This window comes from Oryx dammah, unplaced genomic scaffold, assembly GCF_014754425.2.
Source record: "Oryx dammah isolate SB20612 unplaced genomic scaffold, SCBI_Odam_1.1 HiC_scaffold_3, whole genome shotgun sequence".
In the NCBI taxonomy this organism is placed as follows: domain Eukaryota; kingdom Metazoa; phylum Chordata; class Mammalia; order Artiodactyla; family Bovidae; genus Oryx; species Oryx dammah.
This window is the reverse complement of record NW_024070187.1, coordinates 65,690,184-65,712,692: the sequence shown is the minus strand read 5'-3', so window position 1 is coordinate 65,712,692 and position 22,509 is coordinate 65,690,184. Positions and strand designations below refer to the sequence as shown.

General features: G+C 39.8%; 1 protein-coding gene across 2 annotated transcripts in view; it reads left to right on the top strand.

Annotated features, from left to right (window-relative positions):
* Window positions 1–22,509, top strand: part of CORIN (corin, serine peptidase) — a 293,429-nt gene that overhangs the window by 258,928 nt on the left and 11,992 nt on the right. For both annotated transcript variants that reach the window (XM_040238148.1, XM_040238147.1), the window contains exons 17-21: window positions 1,676–1,792; window positions 4,393–4,442; window positions 4,597–4,771; window positions 18,374–18,645; window positions 20,776–20,909. In XM_040238148.1, coding sequence (XP_040094082.1) covers window positions 1,676–1,792; window positions 4,393–4,442; window positions 4,597–4,771; window positions 18,374–18,645; window positions 20,776–20,909 — 748 coding nt within the window. The remainder of the gene's footprint in view (window positions 1–1,675; window positions 1,793–4,392; window positions 4,443–4,596; window positions 4,772–18,373; window positions 18,646–20,775; window positions 20,910–22,509) is intronic.

Here is a 22,509-nt window from a genome sequence, read left to right as displayed (position 1 = left end):
AAGAAAAGTTATGACCAACCTAGACAGCATATTAAAAAGCAGAGACATTACTTCGTCAACAAAGATGCACCTACTCAAAGCTATGGTTTTCCCAGTAGTCATATATGGATGTGAGAGTTGGACTGTGAAGAAAGCTAAGCATCGAAGTATTGATGATTTTGAACTATGTTGTTGGAGAAGACTCTTGACAGTCCCTTGGATGTCAAGGAGATCCAACTAGTCCATCCTAAAGAAAATCAGTCCTGAATATTCATTGGAAGGATTGATGCTGAAGTTGCAACTCCAATACTTTGGCCAACTGATGCGAAAAACTGACTCATTTGAAAAGACCCTGATGCTGGGAAAGATTGAAGGTGGGAGGAGAAGGAGACGAGAGGGGATAAGATGGTTGGATGGCATCACTGACTCAATGGACGTGAGTTTGAGTAAACTCCTGGAGTTGGTGATGGACAGAGAAGCCTGGCATGCTGCAGTCCATGGGGTCACAAGAGTTGGATACAAGTGGGGGACTGAACTGAACTGAACTGATCTGATTATCTGATTTGCATTCTCTCATGAATTCTCTTGAATCCCCATCTCCAAATCCAAGTACCTACTTCCTTCTCTCCTACTTTCTTCCAGATTCAGAAGGAATCCCCCTTTCTCCTGTCTAAAATGAATTCCACCACCTCATCGACCTGTGATAACATCATGTGAAAAAGATCCCAAAGATTTTCTTCAAATATGGATTGCCTAAGTGAACCAACTATTTCTTGAAGTATCAGATCTTTTACATAAAAACCCAGACATTTTTGAAATTTAAAATTTTAAATCTTGGCTACCGGGCAACTGTATTTATGTGATACCTGAATGAGGCATTCAAAGCAGAGTAGTGGTGGAAGCTGAGTGAGAATATAGGTAAACAGCAAAATGATGCTCACCCCTATCTCTGCTTTCTAGAGTCCTTCCTAATTTTTAGTGCATAAACATTTTGCAGTATGTTGAAAAAATTCCACTTACAATTTTATACTGTCTAAACAGACACTAAATAGCCATTGATTTTCTCTACTTATTGCTTATTACAAGATATTGCTTTATTGTAAGATTACACTAGATAAGAAGATGAAAAAATACTCCAGGCAATTAAATTTTATTTACTTTTGATTCCTGCCTAAACTTGCTCTTGTTTTTCAGGTATTGGCTTTTACATGGCATATGTTAGAATTTCAACACCTCAGATGTACAAATATATTACAGCAGAGAGTGACTAAAATAGCTGTAATATTGTGGGTCTTTATTGCTTCAGGATACTTTTAGTAACTTCTCTTGCTGATCACATTCCATAGCAAACTTTTTTGAATACTAATCCCCCTCTTGAAATATTGACTATTAATTTAATGCTGCTTTTTTGTAAGAGTTGTTATTGTTGTTTAGTCACTAAGTCTTATCTGACTCCTTTATGACCTCATGGATGTAGCCCCCCAGGCTCCTCTGTCCCTGGAATTCTCCAGGCAAGAATACTGGAGTGGGTTGCCATTTCCTTCTCCAGGGGATCTTCCTGACCCAGAGATCGAGCCCACATCTTCTGCATTGGCAGGCAGAACCTTTACCACTGAAAGTAAGTGCTCAATAATGATATTGCTTGGTCAAAGATCATTGTACTAGAATATTTCTCTGGTATTTGTCTTTCTATTAGGGAACCATCTGTGACCAAATTGATAGAGGAACAGGAGCAAGGCCAACAGTGGCTTACATTACGCTCCAGCTGGGAGAGCCTTAATGCAACGACTCTGCATGAACTACTGGTAAAAGGGTAAGACAACCCATCACTAGAGCTGTGTAAAGTGGATTAGGGAGCAAAGGTCTATTATCAGGGCCCCGCTTCTGTTTCAAATCTAAGGTATTCTACGTGTGTCACGTCAAAGAGGACCTTCCATAGACTACCTAAGGACATTTATATTTCAACATCATTTGGCTTTTTTCCTTCTTTGTAGACATACATCTTTTTCTTTTGGCTAATTGCATTTTTTTATTATGATTACAAAAACTATCATAGTGTAGGATGAGGAACTTGGGTTCTAATCTTGGAGTGTTTTTCACATCCTGTTTGAAATAAATTCTTAATGTCTACAATTCCTACAGATGCTACATGGCACTAGTTAACAGAGGAAATTGAAGTCATGACAGCTGATAAAACTCAGAGAGTCTGAGAAAAAAAAAAAAACCAGACACACAAAGAAATTATAATCAAATAACCTCGAAAATTTACTTCTGAAAACTTTCCCCTAAAAAAAGTTGTGGAATGTTAAGCTTTGCCTCCCTCATCTATGGGCAGGGGTACAGGAGAAAGATACATTGAGGGAATTAACACATTTAGTGATTATGACATTATAGGGACATAGCTATAGAATATTTACATAAAACTTGCTCAGATTCACAGCCCACAAGTGGTAAGTGCTATTCTCTGAACTCAAAACAAGTTTTTATGACTCCAAAGCTTTTAATTAGTGCTAGAGAAACCACCTCTTAAGAATTTCAAAGAAGAAAATTAAAAGTTGGGTCATTTTTCTTTAGATGTCTTGACATTTTCCCTATAGACAAAACTGTGTCCAAATTTCTGAAAAGCTGTCAGCTGAAGCACTTTCTCCAAAACAATGACCTGAATCTTCCAACAGAGTGGCTTGTTTTCCCAAACTGGAACTTCGAGGAAAGCCCTTCTAGGTCGGTGGATTGATGGATAGATGGATAAAGTGACTTGAAATGGGGAGTCAGTGAATCTAATTCTAGTCCTGCCTTACTACCTAGATGTGTGATCCCACACAACCTCAATTTCCTTTTAAAATAAAAGAGTTAAGACAGATAGTCTTTGATCTTTCCCTATTCCTAAAAGCTATGATTTTAAAATCTAATAGATAACAGCTAATTATTGCTGTCTTTTCTATGCCAGGTTTATTGTTGAGCTCTGAGGGGATGTAGAAGTGATAAGGGGGACAAGAACCCTGGTCTCAGGAAACATGCACTTTAGAGGTGAAAAGAGAGAGTATAAGCAATAAGAAACAATGAATTTCACATATTTGGAAGTGCTGCAAAGAAACTAAGGATAATGAGACGAGAGTGAGGAAGAGATAGGACTTCAGGTTATGGGAAGGTAAAATGTGTATGTGCTTTTTCTGTATTATATAATTTATTGTATACACAGACCCCCATGCAAATTTAGCAACAAAAGAAAATATAGCAGGTCTTCAAAAAGGAGTGTGGAAATTAATACTTAGGATTTTTTTTTTCTGACAGATCAAGGATTCTAAGCATATCCTAGTATATTTGATAGTCTCAAAGTGTTTTTTTCCCTCTAAATTTGCATGGTAGAATAAATGCTTAGCAGAGAACCTTGTGATATAAACTTATCACACCCTGAACTGAATTCTCTTGTGCAGCCGCATTGATAGATGCTTAAACATGGCCGTGTGTTTTCCTTCAAAACTGAACTCTGATTTTTAAAAAGCTTTGCTTTCCTGAATGCATTGTTTCTATAAGTTCCACCTATTAATTCTGATCCTGCCACCTAGAGTAACATGGCATGAATTTAATCCCCCTTCTTCCTGTCAGCTAATCATAGATACATAGTTTAACACTGAAAGTTCTCAGCAACATAGAAAACAAATGTATGGTTACTAAAGGTGAAAGGGAAGCAGGGAGAGACAAATTAGGAATATGGGATTAATAGGTACAAACTACTGTACATAAAACATATAAGCAACAAAGATGTACTGTATAGCCTGAGGGATTATATTCATCTTATCATAAGCTATAATGGAATAGAATCAGAAAAAATAACTGAATTACAGTGCTATATACTTGAAACTAACACAGTATTGTAAATCAACTACAGTTTTTTTAAAGGTAATAACGTCTCTGCAAGATTCTTTTCTAGTCTAAGTATTCAGTTCCTTTGTCTGTTCTCTAACTTTTTGAAGTAATTCATTATTTCTCTCAAACCATTTCTCAGTTTCTTTTGGACATACACGCCCTCTCCATAAGCATAAAGATCTGACATGCTCCCTCCTCACCACACGTTCTGAGAAGCAGACTAGATCCTGCCCTTTTCCTCTCCCTACTTTGAAAATCATTGAGTTTATATTCTGGGTGGTGCAAACAGCTAAGGTGATATAAGAAACCTGGATAGCTGTAGTATCTCTTCCCACAAATGTGAAACTATATTATCATGATGTCAAATACACTAAAAAAGTACATCCTTCCTATACCTCCATCCCAAAGTGATAGCTGACCACAGCCCTGCCTTGAGAGTTCCTGTTGTAAGTACAACCTGTGTCTTGCTTTCCACTGGTAAAGTGTTTGAAGTAAACAATAAATATGTAACTTAATATTATGCCATTTTTTTGTTTCTAAATCTAGGCAGTCCTGTTACAGCAGAAGTAAGATTTCTCTTCTGTGTTCTAAACAAGGTGAGAGAATTCGTGGTATAACAATGGTATCTGAACCTAACTGGATTGGCTCAGGGGGAGAAATGATCCATGTACAAGACAGCGAAGATGCAGGCACCCAGTTGGGTTTGGCGGTGAGTCACATCTGTCTGTCCTCTGTCCTACTCCTTGGTAGACTGTGGGCGCCGCCCTGCTGCCCGGATGAACAAGAGGATTCTAGGGGGGCGGACGAGTCGCCCAGGAAGGTGGCCCTGGCAGTGTTCCCTGCAGAGTGAACCCAGTGGGCACATTTGCGGTTGTGTCCTCATTGCCAAGAAATGGGTTCTGACGGTCGCCCACTGCTTCGAGGGGTAAGCTGCACCTTTTCTTTTGCTTTGCCTGGATCTGATCTTTTGTCATTTGGGCATTCTTAATGGCATATGTCATTCCATAATTCAGTGCAGAAGTCACAGTTGATCTGCTTCCCTGGCCTTTATCTGCTTAGATTTTTCTGCCCTTGGTGTTATCATGCTCATTTATTGGCAATAGATGTATACTAATCATGATTTATGTCCTGAAGAGGGAGGGGCAGGAGGAAGTAAAGAAGACTGATTCTTCAGCCAGCATTAGTTTCTTTTCTAGCCCTCTTAAAGACATCAAATGCATGTGAAGTTAAACAGCGGGGATTTACTTGGATACTATAGTGACATTAGGAGGCTAGAGGAATTAGTGAGGAGTTTGGGAAGCAGAGTAAAAGAGAAAATATGTGTATTAGTCAGGGTTGCCCAGAGAAACAGGCCAATGAGAGAAAGAGTTTTCAGGGAATCGGCAAATGTTAAGGGAGGTTTGGTGAATCTAAAGTCTGAAAGGATGGCAGACAGGCAGGAGGCTCGGGTAAGAGCTTCAGAAAAAGTCCAAAGGCGGTGTGCTGGCTGGCAACTCTGTCTTGCTTTGGGAGGGAATCAGTCTTTATTCTATGAAGGTCTGCAACTGATCTGGTAAGGCCCACCCACATTATGGAGGGTGGTCTGCCAAATGTTGGGGCACCATGGTCCAGCCAGTTGGCACATAAAATTAATCATCAAAATATACCTAAGAGGAGCAGAAAAATAAGATCAAGGGGAAACCTATGTCAAATTGACAAACATCCCTGAAGAAGGTCCTTGTTGGTTTAGATTGTTATTATATAATTTTTGAGCAAAAAAACACCCAAAACGCTAACCAAGCAATAACAACAGTAGTAACAACAATGAAATCCAACCACTTTTTATGCCCAGGGAGGATTCTGGAAGTGAGACATCCAGATAGGGCATAGCTCATGGTTTGTCTCTGCTTGGCAATGCCAGGGGCCTCTGCTGGAAGCTTCTAAGGTTCTGGGGCAGGAACCATCTGAAATCCGGCAGTAGATTGTGCCTGTTGGCAGGGGCCTGTGTTTCTCTCCAAGTAGGAGTCACAGCTTGGTGGCTAGCATTCCCCAGAGCAAGAGTCCCAAAACAGGAAGCCAGGAGGAAGCTGTGTCACTTTTTTTGATCCAGCCACCAAAGACGCACAACCCCCTTCTGCTATGGGCTTGATGAGAGCTGTCATAGTCCCATTCACATTCAAAGGGCAGAAACATAGAGCTCTTCTCTCAGAGAGGAATGGCAAAGTATTTGAGGACTTGTTTTAAAATCCACTATCCTTCCCATTTCTTCCCTTTATTTTTAATAATTTTACTTTATTTAAAAGTATTCTTACCTGGAGAATCCCCATGGACAGAGAAGCCTGGCAGTCCATGAGGCTGCAAAGCGTCAGACATGACTGAGTGACTAAGCACAGTACGACAATAATAAATAATAACAAATATTTAAAACAAAAACTCACAATTCTATCACTTCATTAAATTGGTTATTGTCATTTAACCAGACTAATTTGTAGGAAGTCTACTATTATTTTTCTGCCCTGCTAAGTCACTCAGTCGTGCCCCACTCTTTGTGGATGGACTGTAGTCCTCGAGGCTGCTCTGTCCATAGGATTTTCCTGGCAAGGTTACTGGAGTGGGTTGCCGTATCCTTCTCCAGAGGATCTTCCTGACCCAGGGACTGGACCCTTGTCTCCTGTGTCTCCTGCATTGCAGGCAGATTCTTTACCACTGAGCCACTGGGGATTTCCTCAGCTTTGCTATTTACTGTGTGACCATGGGTCAATTTATAAACTTCTCTGAGCTACAGTTTCCTCATCTGTGAAATGAGGAAAATAACAATCCCGATCTCACAGTGTTGGTGGAGGCATCAACTGAGATAGTCTCTGTAATGCCTTAAGAATTATGCCTGATACCAATGAAGACATCAATAAAGGTAAATATTTATTTTTAATACATTATTACTATAAACATGCATTCTGACTTTTCCCTTAGCGTTATGGCGTGTTTTTGCATTTTGCTATTTTTATCTCCTTCCACACTCTTTCTCTTATACTTTCTCATCATCCTCAAGGTAACCCCTAGCGATTGTTCCTTCACAGATATAAACACCTGTTTTTCACAGGGTGTCATTTATTTTTACAATTTGAAATCGCACTCTGTGCTTTTGTTTGCCGGTTGATTTTCTCACTTGGAGGTACATCATGGACATTCCCTCCAAGTCAATGGATGCAGTGCAAGCTCATTCTTCTTCAAAGCTAAATGACACTCCATCACAGAGACTCAAAATAACTTTTTCTATTAATATTATTCCTGAGTTGATGGACATTCACCTTAGTTCCAGTTTACTCTCATTTTAACAACACTGCAATACATCTTCTTATACAAAGCTACTCACCTATTAGTACCCTTGTTTCTACAGGATAGAGTCCCAGAACATATATTCATCTTCATGTGGGGGTTAAAGAAATGAATACATCTTTAATTTCTTGAAATTCTAACCCAGTGAGGAGACAGACATCTAAACAAATAATTAGAATATAACATGAGAATTGATTATAAAAGGGAAATGTGTATGTCTAGCTATTTGATTGCTCTTTTGGGAAAAATACAATGTAAAAAGTCAAACCAGAACCTCCTCTTGAGAACTTTTAATGTGTAAGAGCGACACCAAATGATAGGAAGAGTCTGTGTAGTATGTCAGGAAATACATTGGAATGTTATTGCTTTGGAAGGGGCCAGATGTTTCCAGATGTCTTTTCCAGTTCTGATTTATAACTCCTTGATAAGCAGAAGATTGTGCTAGCAAGTGCCTTCATCAAAAGATGATTACCTAAACGAATCTAACAGCTCTTTAAAGGAACAGCACCCTTTATACGCGAGTTCATTCAGTTCATGGGCCACTTTTGTCATTTCCACATGTGGTATCCAATTTTCTTCTTTCCGTCAGATCCACTGACAGATCTGTGAAGTGAAGGAGGAACCTTGCAATAGAGAAGAAATATGTGTTTATAATTAAGGACATGGATATTCTATCAAAAGCCCTGATGAACTTTTGTGGAACTGAATTTCACAGATGTCAAGTGGGGGCCTGGCCTATCCATACAAAGTTAGAAATTGCCCAATATCAAGCCAGTCTTTGCTTGAATGGGTGCTCATCTCTTTGATTCTATTTTACAGTCTCTCCAGTGGCCTCAAAAGTTTTTGAGAACCTCTAATTGTCAGCCTTACTCTCTGGAGGAATCATTGATTGCTATAATTAATGGGATTTGCTTCATATCCTGATCCCATACTTTGGCAGGGCCCAGTGCGACCCGTCAGTAGGTCTTTGCAAGCCTGTCTCTTTTAATTATATTCATGGAGGGGAAAAAAGACAAGGTTGTCTTGCTCTTCCATGGAGAAGTATTTAAAAATCCCAAAGGAAAATTAAAAACATGAGGTACTAAGTGGATTAGATGAAGTCCCAGATGCCCTAATAAAAATTTAACTTCCACAGTTCTAAGAAAGAAAGACATTGAGTTCAGGGATAATTTAACAAGCAATTTTCCTCCCTGATTCCATCTCCAAAAGACTAAAGGATGAACTTCCTAGGCTGGCACACAACTTATAATTTTCAGAAGTGTCTGATTCCTCTCCAGGAAACCTGCATGAAAAACTATCCTTTTACTATATGATCACAACCCTTAACCCTGCCAGGTAACCCAAATCTTGATTTCTACCACACCAGTTCTTTACTCCAAGACTTGCATTTGCTTATTTGTATGTCTCCTATTATCTCAGTCCATCTGCCTCTTCCTCATCTCTTTTTCTTTCCCCAGCGAACCTAATACCCTGGGATCATTACTTCAGTTCTCCCATCAGGACCTTCAACTTCTTTACCCCTACATCTTTCTGCCATACACCTCAGGTGGACCTCTAACTAAGAGTCAATGTGAATAGCACATTTTCAATCCTATGCTCTTTAGAACTGAGAACATTTACCCAACGATGCAGTTTAGTGTCATGTCTGACTTTCAGCACCCACTGGACTCTTAATAATACTCAATAATGTTTTCACCTATTTCTGGAGAGCTCTCTTTCTCATTCCCCATAGAACAAAACCCTTGTGCTCACCCACCTGTACTGATCTAACAGTGTTTTTATACAATCCGGAAAAGAAGTGATGGCTGGGTCTGACTTTTTATTACTGAGCCCACATGGTATCCTCATGGTCACTTCTTTATCTTCTAGGTACTTATAAACGATGCCAGTTATGTACAGTCTGTTCTTTCCATTCTGTCAACTTGAGAGATTTGATCCATTCCCATCAAGTACTGATGTCCACTAAAACAGGAATTCTCCATTTGGAATCCATATGTCTCCTGGGGGTGCCGTTTTTCAGCATCACCAGAGAGTGAGCAACTGTGGTGACCCCAACCTGACTCCATGCTCCCAACTTCTCTGTCCCTAAAGAGGCATTCTCTGCATTCTACCCACTCCAGTGGCAAATGTCTGGGTCTAGGATCTAGGCAAGCAGGTGGCCTAAACTTTGGGCCAATCCCTATAGTTTCTGGGGCTTGCAGAAGCTCATTAAAGAGTTCTCCCACTTCCAACCTTTGTAGTTATTGTTTCTTCTAGTCTTGCAGCTACCTATACACATACTCTGCACCTGTAGCCGAACAGCTGGCCATTGCTGGAGAATATCACACACCTGACTGCTACCTAAGCTTGTGTCAAATGTGTGATCATGAACCTCAAATGTACATCTAACAATGTGGTACCCATCAATATATGTTCACAGTAAAGCCACTTTTCCATTCTCAATTATTTAACATCTTCTCTTCTCTCCCCAAATTTCCTTCACCCTCCACTGGTCTCATCTCATTCTTCATGAGAAAACAGACATCATTATATCTTTGGCCTTGTTGCACCCCTAATCCCAACAAGGTATCTATGCCAGTGGCCATGTTCCCACCTTTCTCTTGAGTAATGATGAAGGATGTGTCCTTGCTTCTATTTATCGATAACCATATTCCCATTCATCTTTCCAAAGACGGTTTTCAAATTATCACTGCTGTTTTTCATCTGTTTCTTTTGCTGAATCATTTGCTTCAGTAAACATGTCTCAGTGTTCCAACTTAAACCTCCTTCTCTTGACCTCACATCCCTCTTCAATTATTGCCACATTTCAGCTATTATTCACAGTAAAACTCCTCAGAGTTTCCTGCAGTCGCTGTCCCCACTCCTATGCTTCCTATGCTCACCTCAGGGCACTGCGGTTCCTCTCTCATCAAGGTCACTTGAAATGGCACTTACCAAAGTCTTCAGTGACTTCCATCTTGTCAAATCCAATGGTCAATTTTCAGTTTCCTACTTACTGGAACCCTCCCCAGTATTTGAGGACTACATCCTTTTTGAAATACTTTATTCACTTTTCTTCTAAAACAACAACGAAAAATCTTATGTCACTGACCTACCCCCCACCCACCTCTCTCTCTCACTCTTTTTTTTTTTTTTGCAGCTTCTCCTCTTTTAAAATACTGAACATTTTAGTTCTCCAGGTGTGTTATGGACGCCACATTTGTGTTCCCATGTTGAATATCCAACCCCCAAGAGGGTGGTATTAAGAGTTGGGGCTCCTGAGAGGTGATTAGGTCATGAAGGTAAAACTCCATGATGGCATAAGTGTCCTTAGAAGAGCAAGAAAGTTGGCCCTCTCTCCCTGTGCCTTGTAAAGATACGTCAAGATCACCATCTATAAGCAAGGAAGAGAGTCTTCACCAGAACTTGACCCTGCTAGCGTCCTAATCTTTGTCTTCTAACCTCAACAACGATGAGATGTAACTGTTTGTTGTTTAAACCACCCAGTCTATGGTGGAACTAGAAATGTTACCTTATCTACTACTGACTCCTCCCATAGTCTTAGACCAGGCATCAACTCCACACTTCAGTGTATTAAGCACTTAAAAGTTTTATCACATGGAAGATGAATCTTCTGGGATGTTCTCTGAAGATCATTCTCCTTGAATGAAGGTATTAGAAGTTAAGGAAAGTTCAAATAGTTTTGCTTTGTTTTAGTTTACTACTAATATTAAATTATTTACCCAGATAGAAATCCTCTTTTGTTCTTCCCACACATTATTTTGCTAAGAGCCATTTTTTTTTCCTTTTTTCCCCCCTATTGATTGATTTGTTGAAGTATAAGGAATTCCCTTTGCTCTTGGACATGGGGTAGCCCCCCTTACAACAAAGGTCCATCTAGTCAAGCCTATGGTTTTTCCAGTGTTGTTCATGTATGGATGTGAGAGTTGGACTATAAAGAAAGCTGAGCAGTGAAGAATTGATGCTTTTGAACTGTGGTGTTGGAAAAGACTCTCAAGAGTCCCTTGGACTGCAAGGAGATCCAACCAGTCCATCCTAAAGGAAATCAGCCCTGAATATTCACTGAAGGACTGATGCTGAAGCTGAAACTCCAATACTTTGGCCACCTTTTGCAAAGAACCGACTCATTTGAATGGACCCTGATGCTGGGAAAGATTGAAGGCAGGAGGAGAAGGGGACGACAGAGGATGAGATGGTTGGATGGCATCACTGACCCAACGGACATGAGTTTGAGTAAAATCTGGGAGTTGGTGATGGACAGGGAGGCCTGGTGTGCTGCAGTCCATGGGGTCCCAAGGAGTCAGACACAACTGAGTGACTGAACTGAACTGAACTGAAGGAATATCCTGGTTGTCCAGTGGTTAGGACTCCATTCTTCCACCACCAGGGGCCCAGATTCAATCACTGGTCAGGGAACTAAGATCCCACAAGCCACACAGCATGGCCACACACAAAATTTATTGAAATAAGTTAATTTACAATGTTTTGTTTGTTTCAGATGTACAGCCAAGTGATTCAGTTATACATATACATATTCTTCATTCTTTTCCCTTATAGATTATTACAAAATACTGAGTATAGTTATCTTCTTAAATAGTACATCCTTGTTGGTTATCTATTTTACATGTTGTGTGTATATATTAATCCAAAACTCCTAATTTATTCCCCTTTTTGGTAACCGTAAGTTTGTTTTCTGTGTCTGTGAGTCTATTTCTGTTTTGTTTATACATTCATTTGTATACTTTATTTTTAGATTCTACATATAAGCAGTATCATATGATATCTGTTTTTCTGTCTGATTTGGTATGATAATCTCTCACTTCACTCATATTGCTGTAAATGATTTTATTTCATTCTTTTTTATGACTATTCATATTTCTTTCTCTATTCATCTGTCAGTGGACATTTAGGTTGCACCCATGTATTGGCTATTACAAAGAGTGTGTCAATGAACATTGGGGTATATGTATCTTTTCAAATTATGGTTTTCTCCAGATATATTCCCAGGAGTAGGACTTCAGGATCATACGGTAGCTCTAGTTTTCATTTTTTAAGGTACCTCCATACTGCTCTCTGTAGTTGCTGTACCAGTTTACATTCCCAGCAATGGTGGAAGGGGGTTCTATGACTAAGACTTTTTGACAGTTGCTGCAATTTTGTGCCACTGTTCTGTGATAAACTTTCCAGTTTCAAAGCTCTGAGATTCATATGTTGCTACGTTTACTTTATTAGCCGATTCATTTTCTTACTACAGTAATTTGTGATGGTAAATCAGAATTTGGAACTCAAACTCTCCCCTCTCTGTTTAGCTGTACTTGCTTTAAGAATCTCTGGACACATTGTCCTTTTTTCCAAAACATTCTTAAATCTGATTCTCAAGGTCTAGGATGTGTATCTGACTATCCCCTTTTCTTGCTTTTTTTGGACTCTGGGATAATAGAATTGTTCACTTCTTTAAGTTCATCATTGAAGGCTAGATCTCCATCATATCTGGGGGACACATTCAGGAAAGAGAAGGTATCTTCCTGATGTCTGCCATCCTATCACTCATCAGCCAGCCTCCACCCATCGTGCATGCTTTCCTCTCTGTGACCAATACCTGATTCCTGTGCTGATGCCTGTGATCTCTCCTCTTTGTTTCAGAGAAGCTTAGTATAAAGGTTGTGCTAGAGGTCTAAAGGCTTTCTGGTCTGTTACCATCACTTAGTATCTCTGTGACTTTGGATGAGTCACTCATCTGCTCTGAGTCACTGCTTTCTCTACTGTGAAATGGAATAAGCATTCCTATTTACACCTTGTAACTGGTGAGAAGATTATTTAGCTGACATGTAGATATACTTGGAAACCACAGAGATCTTACACTAAAAGAAGAATCTAGATCTGATCTCTTTTGCTTGTTGGATGCATTTAAAAACTTTGAGTCAGCACTTCAAACTATGTATGCTTTACATAAAATCCAGAACTCTGGCTTCTCTGAAGTGATTTGAAGGTCAGATCTCACTGAACATTCTAACACAACAACCATGAGTGGGAGCTGAGAGGCAGATGGCCCTGGAGATGGCAAGTCTTGTGGTCTGACACCTGCTATTATTGACTTATACTCAGCCCCTTTATGTATTTGCTTTGTGGTCACTCTATTTTAAAGTCTATTCACTGTGTGTGTTGCAGAGAATTTTTAAAAAAAATTACCAAGGGCAGGTGCAATATTAAAAGTAAGAAGCTTCTAAGATTTGTAGAATAGCAATGATGCTATTCAAACTATTAATACTTCCAAGTCACCATCTGGCAGTGCTATTTATGGAGTAAGTCTTGTAAAACAGAGTGATTTCTATCACAAACATTAATTATAAATATTATTTTTATTTTCTGAAAAAGGGTAAATAGTATAAGTTATTCAAAGTAAACTCAGGATGAAAAAAAGGGGAAATTCTGTGCTCTTAAGAAAAGGCAAAGATAGAAGATAATCTCTAAACCTGGCCAGCTAAATTAAGTGAAAATGTGGTGAGTTTATGTTTAAGCTAGAGTTGAGTGTGGCAAATTGCAAACTGAAATTGGTTATTGTGTCCAGAGACCTTGTGCTTCAATTCTGTATAAACTCCCCTGGACATCATAATGTATCTGAAGTATATAAGTAGTTGTGTATTCTGTCTAGAGTGATCACTGAAGAATTAGGAGTTGAAATCATATTATCTCAACATTATCTATAATGTGTATTCATCATTAAGACAGGAGTATAAACATGAAGCAAATTAAATGTGAACTTCTGGTAATGAAATGCCATCTAGAGCAAGAATTAAAGGAGAAAAATGTCTCTTAATACCTTCCTCAGTCATTTTTTATTGTGAATTTTTTCACCTGGCTTCAGTCTGCCTACTTCCACACTCTTAGAGCATGAGGATGTTTGTACAAACTTCTTTAAGGGTTGGCCAGTTTTTCCTGCTGTTGCTTTGAAGTCTGACAGCACTGAGAAAAAAATCCCCCTGATGCTGAAGATTTTCAGCTGCTCTACTTGGGTTTTTCATCTTTGTAGCCCAATTTAACTCTTTTCTAAAAGGACCACATGAACATAGCTTGTTCCTGTGTTTCTCTACTGGGTACTTTTTACTGAAACTGGATTCGTGTGGCCTTCCTGTAGCCCTGTGTCCTCTTTCCTCTTTTGCTTCTACCCAGATGGGAGTGACTTATTCTTTCTAGCACACACTTAATATACTAATACAGCATTTCTACACACCTCCCTCACTTCATGTAACCCTTTTGAACAACAGGTTATTGTTTTCCCTGGTTTTTTCCAGACTTGGAAAAAACATTTTAAGAGACTTTATTTTTACCTTATCAGTTCAGTTCAGTTCAGTCACTCAGTCATCTGTGACTCTTTGTGATCCCATGAATCGCAGCACGCCAGGCCTCCCTGTCCATCACCAACTCCCAGAGTTCACTCAGACCCACATCCATCGAGTCAGTGATGCCATCCAGCCGTCTCATCCTCAGTCGACCCCTTCTCCTCATGCCTCCAATCCCTCCCAGCATCAGAGTCTTTTCCAATGAGTCAACTCTTCGCATGAGGTGGCCAAAGTACTGGAGTTTCAGCTTCAGCATCATTCCTTCCAAAGAAGTCCCAGGGCTGATCTCCTTCAGAATGGACTGGTTGGAGCTCCTTGCAGTCCAAGGGACTCTCAAGAGTCTTCTCCAACACCACAGTTCAAAAGCATCAATTCTTCGGCACTCAGCCTTCTTCACAGTCCAACTCTCACATCCATACATGACCACTGGAAAAACCGTAGCCTTAACTAGATGGACCTTTGTTGGCAAAGTAATGTCTCTGCTTTTCAATATGCTATCTAGGTTGGTCATAACTTTTCTCCCAAGGAGTAAGCATCTTTTAATTTCATGGCTGCAGTCACCATCTGCAGTGATTTTGGAGACCCAAAAAATAAAAGTCTGACACTGTTTCCACTGCTTCCCCATCTATTTCCCATAAAGTGGTGGGACCAGATGCCATGATTTCATTTTCTGAATGTTGAGCTTTAAGTCAACTTTTTCACTCCCCTCTTTCACTTTCATCAAGAGGCTTTTTTAGTTCCTCTTCACTTTCTGCCATAAGGGTGATGTCATCTGCATATCTGAGGTTATTGATATTTCTCCCAGCAATCTTGATTCCAGCTTGTGCTTCTTCCAGCCAAGGGTTTCTCATGATGTACTCTGCATAGAAGTTAAATAAGCAGGGTGACAATATACAGCCTTGACGTACTCCTTTTCCTATTTGGAACCAGTCTGTTGTTCCATGTCCAGTTCTAACTGTTGCTTCCTGACCATCATTATGGCATTAATACCCACCAAAAGCAAACAAACAAAAAAAAACAAGCAGGAAATTCATATACTTCAATATTCAGTAAGGAAATTGTTCTATTTTCCTTTTTGTTAAGATCATGACATCTGGTCCCATCACTTCATGGGAAATAGATGGGGAAACAGTGTCAGACTTTATTTTTTGGGTCTCCAAAATCACTGCAGATGGTGACTGCAGCCATGAAATTAAAAGATGCTTACTCCTTGGGAGAAAAGTTATGACCAACCTAGATAACATATTGAAAAGCAGAGACATTTCTTTGCCAACAAAGGTCCGTCTAGTCAAGGCTATGGTTTTTCCAGTGGTCATGTATGGATGTGAGAGTTGGACTGTGAAGAAGGCTGAGTGCCGAAGAATTGATGCTTTTGAACTGTGGTGTTGGAGAAGACTCTTGAGAGTCCCTTGGACTGCAAGGAGCTCCAACCAGTCCATTCTGAAGGAGATCAGTCCTGGGATTTCTTTGGAGGGAATGATGCTGAAGCTGAAACTCCAGTCCTTTGGCCACCTCATGCGAAGAGTTGACTCATTGGAAAAGACTCTGATGCTGGGAGGGATTGGGGGCGGGAGGAGAAGGGGACGACAGAGGATGAGATGGCTGGATGGCATCACTGACTCGATGGATGTGGGTCTGAGTGAACTCTGGGAGTTGGTGATGGATAGGGAGGCCTGGTGTGCTGCGATTCATGGGGTTGCAAAGAGTTGGACACGACTGAGTGACTGAACTGAACTGAACTGACAGTAGCTTGTGTCACAAGAGGCTACTGAATATAATAACGTTTAGCAGTTTTATTAACACGTTTTACTGTTAGAATTACATTAACCAGGATATAGCAATAAGTCTGTAAAGTTTACTCAATTTCATTTTGTTCCAAATAGTTTGCAGTGTTCAACTGTTTGTCATACTACCTGTGATTTAAGCAGATAGATGAATATTTTTTGTAACCAAAATTTAGTAGCTTTGAATTGAGGTAAGAAGCTATTAAATAGGTAGACATTTGAGATCAACAATTGTTCTATTTCAGATGTCTTAAACAATAGAATCTTGAGTGAGTGTTGAATTTCTCAGATGGTCATATGCTTACTCCTCTAAACTGAAAAATGGAACAGGGAAAGGGAGCTAGGGAAGGAAGGAAGAAAAAGGAGAAAGAATGACATATTCTGTAACAGATGGTTTTATTTAATGAAAAACAACATGTATAATATCATGTAAGAAACGAATTGCCAGTCTAGGTTCGATGCAGGATACAGGATGCTTGGGGCTGGTGTGCTGGATGACCCAGAGAGATGGTATGGGGAGGGAGGTGGGAGAGGGGTTCAGAATTGGGAACTCATGTACACCCGTGGCAGATTCATGTTGATGTATGGCAAAACCAATACAGTATTGTAAAGTAAAAAAAAAAGTAAAACAATTTTGTAACATTATCCTGTAATGTTCATGCTATAGCACTTTTTGCATTTTATTATAATTGTTTCTTTTATTGTATATCTTCACTCAATCCTAAAGTTTGTATCTTTCTTGCTCATTACTGAAATCCCCAGCACAATATCTATATATCTATAGAGCTATATTTGTCTATATGGGAATTATATATATTCAAATAATACCAGTTTTATTGAGGTACAATTGATGTACAGTATAAGTTTCAGGTGTACAACATAGCAATTCATAATTTTTAAAGGCTATATTCTATGTAGTTATTTTCAAATACTGACTATACAAGGACCTACTGTATAGCACATGAAACTATATTCAATATCTTTTAATGACCTATAATGGAAAAGAATCTGAAAAGAATTATGAACAGGAAACAAATTTTATATAATTTTAGGTTTTAAAAGATCACTCTGTGAGGAGACTGGGTTATAGGTTTTAAGAGTAAAAGAAGGGCCACCGTTTGGGAGAGGTGAGTAGCTTGGATTAGGATTGTAGCGGTGGCAGAAGGGGAAACAAGATTCAGGATATATTTGAAAGCGGAGCAGTGAGGACTTGCTGATGCATTCAGCGCTGTGTGTAAGACAGATGATCCAATATTGCATAATGGGTGGCTGTAAATAGCAAATAACTGTAGAATGGATTCTATGGCTCAAAGGAGAGGATGGAGCTGGAGATACACATTTGAAAGTTACAAATGCCATTTGGGTGGCATTTAAAGCCATCTCACTAGGTAAGCTCTTCAAAGGAGTGAGTGAAGAATGAGAAGACTAAAGGCAGAGCTCAGGGCCACTTCAGTGAAGACACTGAGAGCAGAGGAGGAGGACGCAACAGAGAGGAAGGGGTCCCAGAGACAGGAGGACATTCTGGAGCATGGGGAGTTCTCGATGTCAAGTGGGAAAGTGTTTTAAAGTGGAATTAGATAGACTATTGCTGTCAAGTGTTCAAAAACAGTGATGTCTGAGACTACCCATTGTAAGTGGTGGGTGACCTTTTTTTTTTAAGTTGCTAGCTTGAAAATTTCAGAAGCCTTTCTTGAACACTTAACATTTCTCTGAAGCACTGGTTCCTTCTTGGAGGGATCACTTAACCTCTGACTTTCATTCTCTTTTATTTTTTTTCTCTTGTCTCTTGTTTATGATTTTTCATCATCTTTCCCACTCAATGAAGCAAGTAACTACCCTGTCTCCCTTTCAAAGTGAACAAGTGTTATTTTCCAGAGCAGCCCCATTTAGGAAGCCCAAGCTTTGCTTTCCACAACAATACACTATTTACCAATTGCTCAAGGGTTATAGAAATGCTTTTCATATGAATACATGGGACATGGGAGTGGAAAGAGCCATTATTTACAAAAAATATTTAAAAATCATATATAAATTTTAAAAGATAAATCTGAGTTTAAGATGCCAATAGCTCTTGAATCATTATTTTAGGAGAGAGAATGCTGCCGTTTGGAAAGTGGTGTTTGGCATCAATAACCTAGATCACCCATCAACGTTCATGCAGATGCGCCTTGTGAAGACCATCATCCTGCATCCTCGCTACAGTCGAGCGGTGGTGGACTACGACATCAGCATAGTGGAGCTAAGCCAAGACATCAATGAAACAAGCTACGTCCGACCAGTCTGCTTACCCAGCCCGGATCAGTCCTTAGAGCCTGATACTTACTGCTATATCACAGGCTGGGGACACATGGGCAACAAAAGTAAGTCAGGATTCTTGGGAGCACTTACCTTTCAGCTTTTAACTGGAAAACACTAGGGTACTTCCTAACCTTTGGTAATCATTTCCCATTTTCACTTATAACAGAGAGTCACAAATAGCATATGTGTCACTCCCCCTTTCATGCAAATTGTAGAAGTCAATACTTCATCATGCACTTAAACTTGCAAACCCAAATGAAACCTCAGAAGTCCCTCTCTATACTTCATTTCTCCAGGGAGCCCCTACAGGTACTTGGAGCTGACATGCAAGATCAGTCATCTCTGCCTTGATAGAGATTGTATTGAATCTAGTTTGCTTTAGGTAGGATAGTCATTTTGACAATATTGAGTCTTCCAGTCCAAGAATGTGGTATATCTCTCCATCTGTTTGTGTTATCTTTGATTTCTTTCATTAGTGTCTTATCGTTTTCTGAGTACGTCTTTTGTCTCCTTAGGTAGGTTTATTCCTAGGTATTTTATTCTTTTTGATGAGATGGTAAATGTGATTATTTCCCTGATTTCTGTTTCCGATCTTTTGTTGTTTGTGTATAGGAAGCCAAGAGATTTCTGTATATTAATTTTGTATCCTGCACCTTTAACAAATTCATTGATTAGCTCTAGTACCTTTCTGGTAGCATCTTTAGGACTTTCCATGTATAATATCAGGGCTTCCCTGGTAGCTCAGAGGTTAAAGCATCTGCCTGCAGTGCAGGAGACCAGGGTTCGATCCCTGGGTTGGGAAGATCGCCTGGAGAAAGAAATGGCACCCCACTCCAGTACTCTTGCCTGGAAAATCCCATGGATGGAGGAGTCTGGTAGGCTACAGTCCATGAGGTCGCAAAGAGTTGGACACGACTGAGCAACTACAAACAGTGAGAATTTTTTCTTCTTTTCCAATGTGGATTCCTTTTGTCTTCTCTGATAGCCGTGGCTAGGACTTTCAAAACTATGGTGAATAATAGTGGCGAAAGTAGACATTTGTGTCTTGTTTCTGATCTCAGAGGAAATACTGTTTTTCAACATTGAGAACATACAGAAATTTAGAAATTTGTACTGCTGTCTCTCAGCTGCTTGTAAAGGAATCTTACTTTGCATGTACACCCGTGGTGGATTCATGTCAATGTATGGCAAAACCAATACAGAATTGTAAAGTAAAATAAAAAATAAATTAAAAAAAAAAGTTTAGAGTAAGAATTTAATTTCTATTTTCTTTAACAGTAAGCACTGCCCATGCCAACTATGTCAGTGTAGTACTGCAGCTCTCAGGGATGATGATACATATCGGTGTCCTGTTATCCACCTTTTGTTGTTGTTTAGTCACCAAGTCGTGTTTGACTCTTTGTAACTATAGCCTGCCAGGGCCCCCGTCCATGGGATTTCCCAGGCAACAACTTTCAGGCAAGCTGGAATTCACACATTCTCTCTGCTGACACTAAGAGACACTTTTCCCTTTGGACATCTTTCTGACACATCTTCTAGGATTAAAGGTTCTGATCTAATGATGGCTACTGTAGCAGTGGTGAGATAACATTGTTTAAACCAAGGATGGGGCAACCATTCCCCTGTTACTCTGAACAGAGGATCTGAACTTTAGCAGAATGGACTCACATGCTGAGCTATCACACAGCTGGCAGCCTCCCATCTAGGGCAGAGCTCTGGCTTGATTATTTTCATTGTCATACCTATTGTTTATGTTGCTGCATGTAATAAGAGAGGGAGGCAGTTCCCTGGTGGGGCCAGTGGTTAAGATTCAGTGCTTACACTGCAGAGGCCTGGGTTCCATATCTGGTGGGGAATCCATCCTGCATGCTGTGTAGTGCAACCAAAACACAAAAAATAAATTAGAAAACCCATTTGTAAAAAATGAAAGGGAAACCATGAGCCAGGTTACTTCACCCGTCTGTGCCTCCATTTTTCTCATTAACAAAATGGAGGTGCTTGACTAATGGAATGACTGCTATCAGCACTTCTAATTGGAAAATTTTGATTTTAAATGAGCTTTGTCTTTGAAATAACATTCTAAGAATATGGTTTTCTTGATATAGAAATGTAATGATTTCTATATGACTAGCCTAATTTTTGAGTCATTTTACCCTCATGTTTTATTTCTTTCTCTTTTTTAAAAAATCCAGTGCCTTTTAAGCTGCAGGAGGGAGAAGTACGCATTATTTCTCTGGAGCAGTGTCAGTCCTACTTTGACATGAAGACCATCACCAACCGGATGATCTGTGCTGGCTATGAGTCTGGCACAGTTGACTCGTGCATGGTAAGTTGCTCTGTGTTTACCAAAGAGATTCAATTCTGCAATAGGTTCAGTGGGTCCACATAAGCTATATTCATGTGTGGCTCTTTGGCAGTTTTTTTTGAAAATAACTTATCAGATGTTTCCAGTATCTCTTCTAAATACTTTTTAATAACTCACTGAATTCTCACAATCATCACTTGTGGGAAACAAGGGACCATAGAGGTTAAGTAATTTACCCCATATCACCCAGGACTAAGGTGGTAGAATGAAGTTATGAATGTGCTTGGCCACTAACTATTCTAGAAGCAAGGATTAATGTGAACACATTTCTCTGTGTTGCCAATATGACCCGGAGGCTCACCAAAAACTCGTGCCTCAGGACAGCTCTCGATAGCACTTTTCATAGACATGGATGCTCCACACTGCACTGCAAATGTTCAAGTTTGTCTTGGTTTAATTTTGCACAGCTTTTTTATTCAATTCTATTATTCTCTTACTTCAAGTTGAATGAAAGTTAAGGAAGTTAAAAAACCAAAGCAAAACAGAGTTTGTTCTTTTGCCAGGCAGACCTAACCTCAACTGTAAAATGAAATGGTAACTACTAAAGGGAGGGGATGGAAGGTTGATTCCTGAAAGAGAAATTAAGGCCCAGCATAGACATGGGTGTAGTCATGCTCATATAATAATGTCTAATAAGAATTGGGTCCTGTCAACTTCTTTAGTGGTGGCAGTTCCACACTGTGGGCATCTTAAACACATACCAGATGCTCTCTAACAAAACCCCAGGTAGAAAAGAACAGAGACAAAAGGCTACTTTTTTTTACCAAGTCTAGGAGAAGGAAATGGGAGAAGGCAGTGGCAACCCACTCCAGTACTCTTGCCTGGGAAATCCCATGGACGGAGGAGCCTGGTAGGCTGCAGTCCATGGGGTCACTAAGAGTTGGACACGATGAGTGACTTCACTTTCCCTTTTCACTTTCATGCATTGGAGAAGGAAATGGCAACCCACTCCAGTGTTCTTGCCTGGAGAATCCCAGGGACGGGGGAGCCTGGCGGGCTGCCGTCTATGCGGTCGCAGAGAGTCAGACACAACTGAAGCGACTTAGCAGCAGCAGCAGAGCAAAATTATTCATCAGAACCTCTCATTATCTTCCTTAACTGCATCAATAGGACACATCAGAGGCCATGGTCCTCTTTAAGGTCTGGAAATCATGGGACTCAATATTGAAACCAAACAAACTTTGGCCTGAAGTCCAATATTATGAAGAGGAAAAGAGGACCAAATTGTGCCTTTATCTGTATCCTTCTTTCATTTCGGATTGCTGCTGCTTCACTTGTTTCCCAGCTAATATGTCCACCTGTCTCACTAAGCTTAGCTCAAAATCTACTCTTAAGGGGATGCTATGTTCCCTTCCAGCTGGAAGCAATTGCTCATTCTTTTGAAGACTCCTTTATTTATAGCCTTTAGATTTTGCTTTCATGTAAAGTTTTTCTCATTATCCAAGTGGACTTTTGGCCCCTTTATGGTAAAAATAGCTCCTACTTGTGTAGACATTAGCACAGAATCCTCCAAAAAATAGATTCTAAATAATTATGTAGCTAAGTTTCTGATCTGGAAATG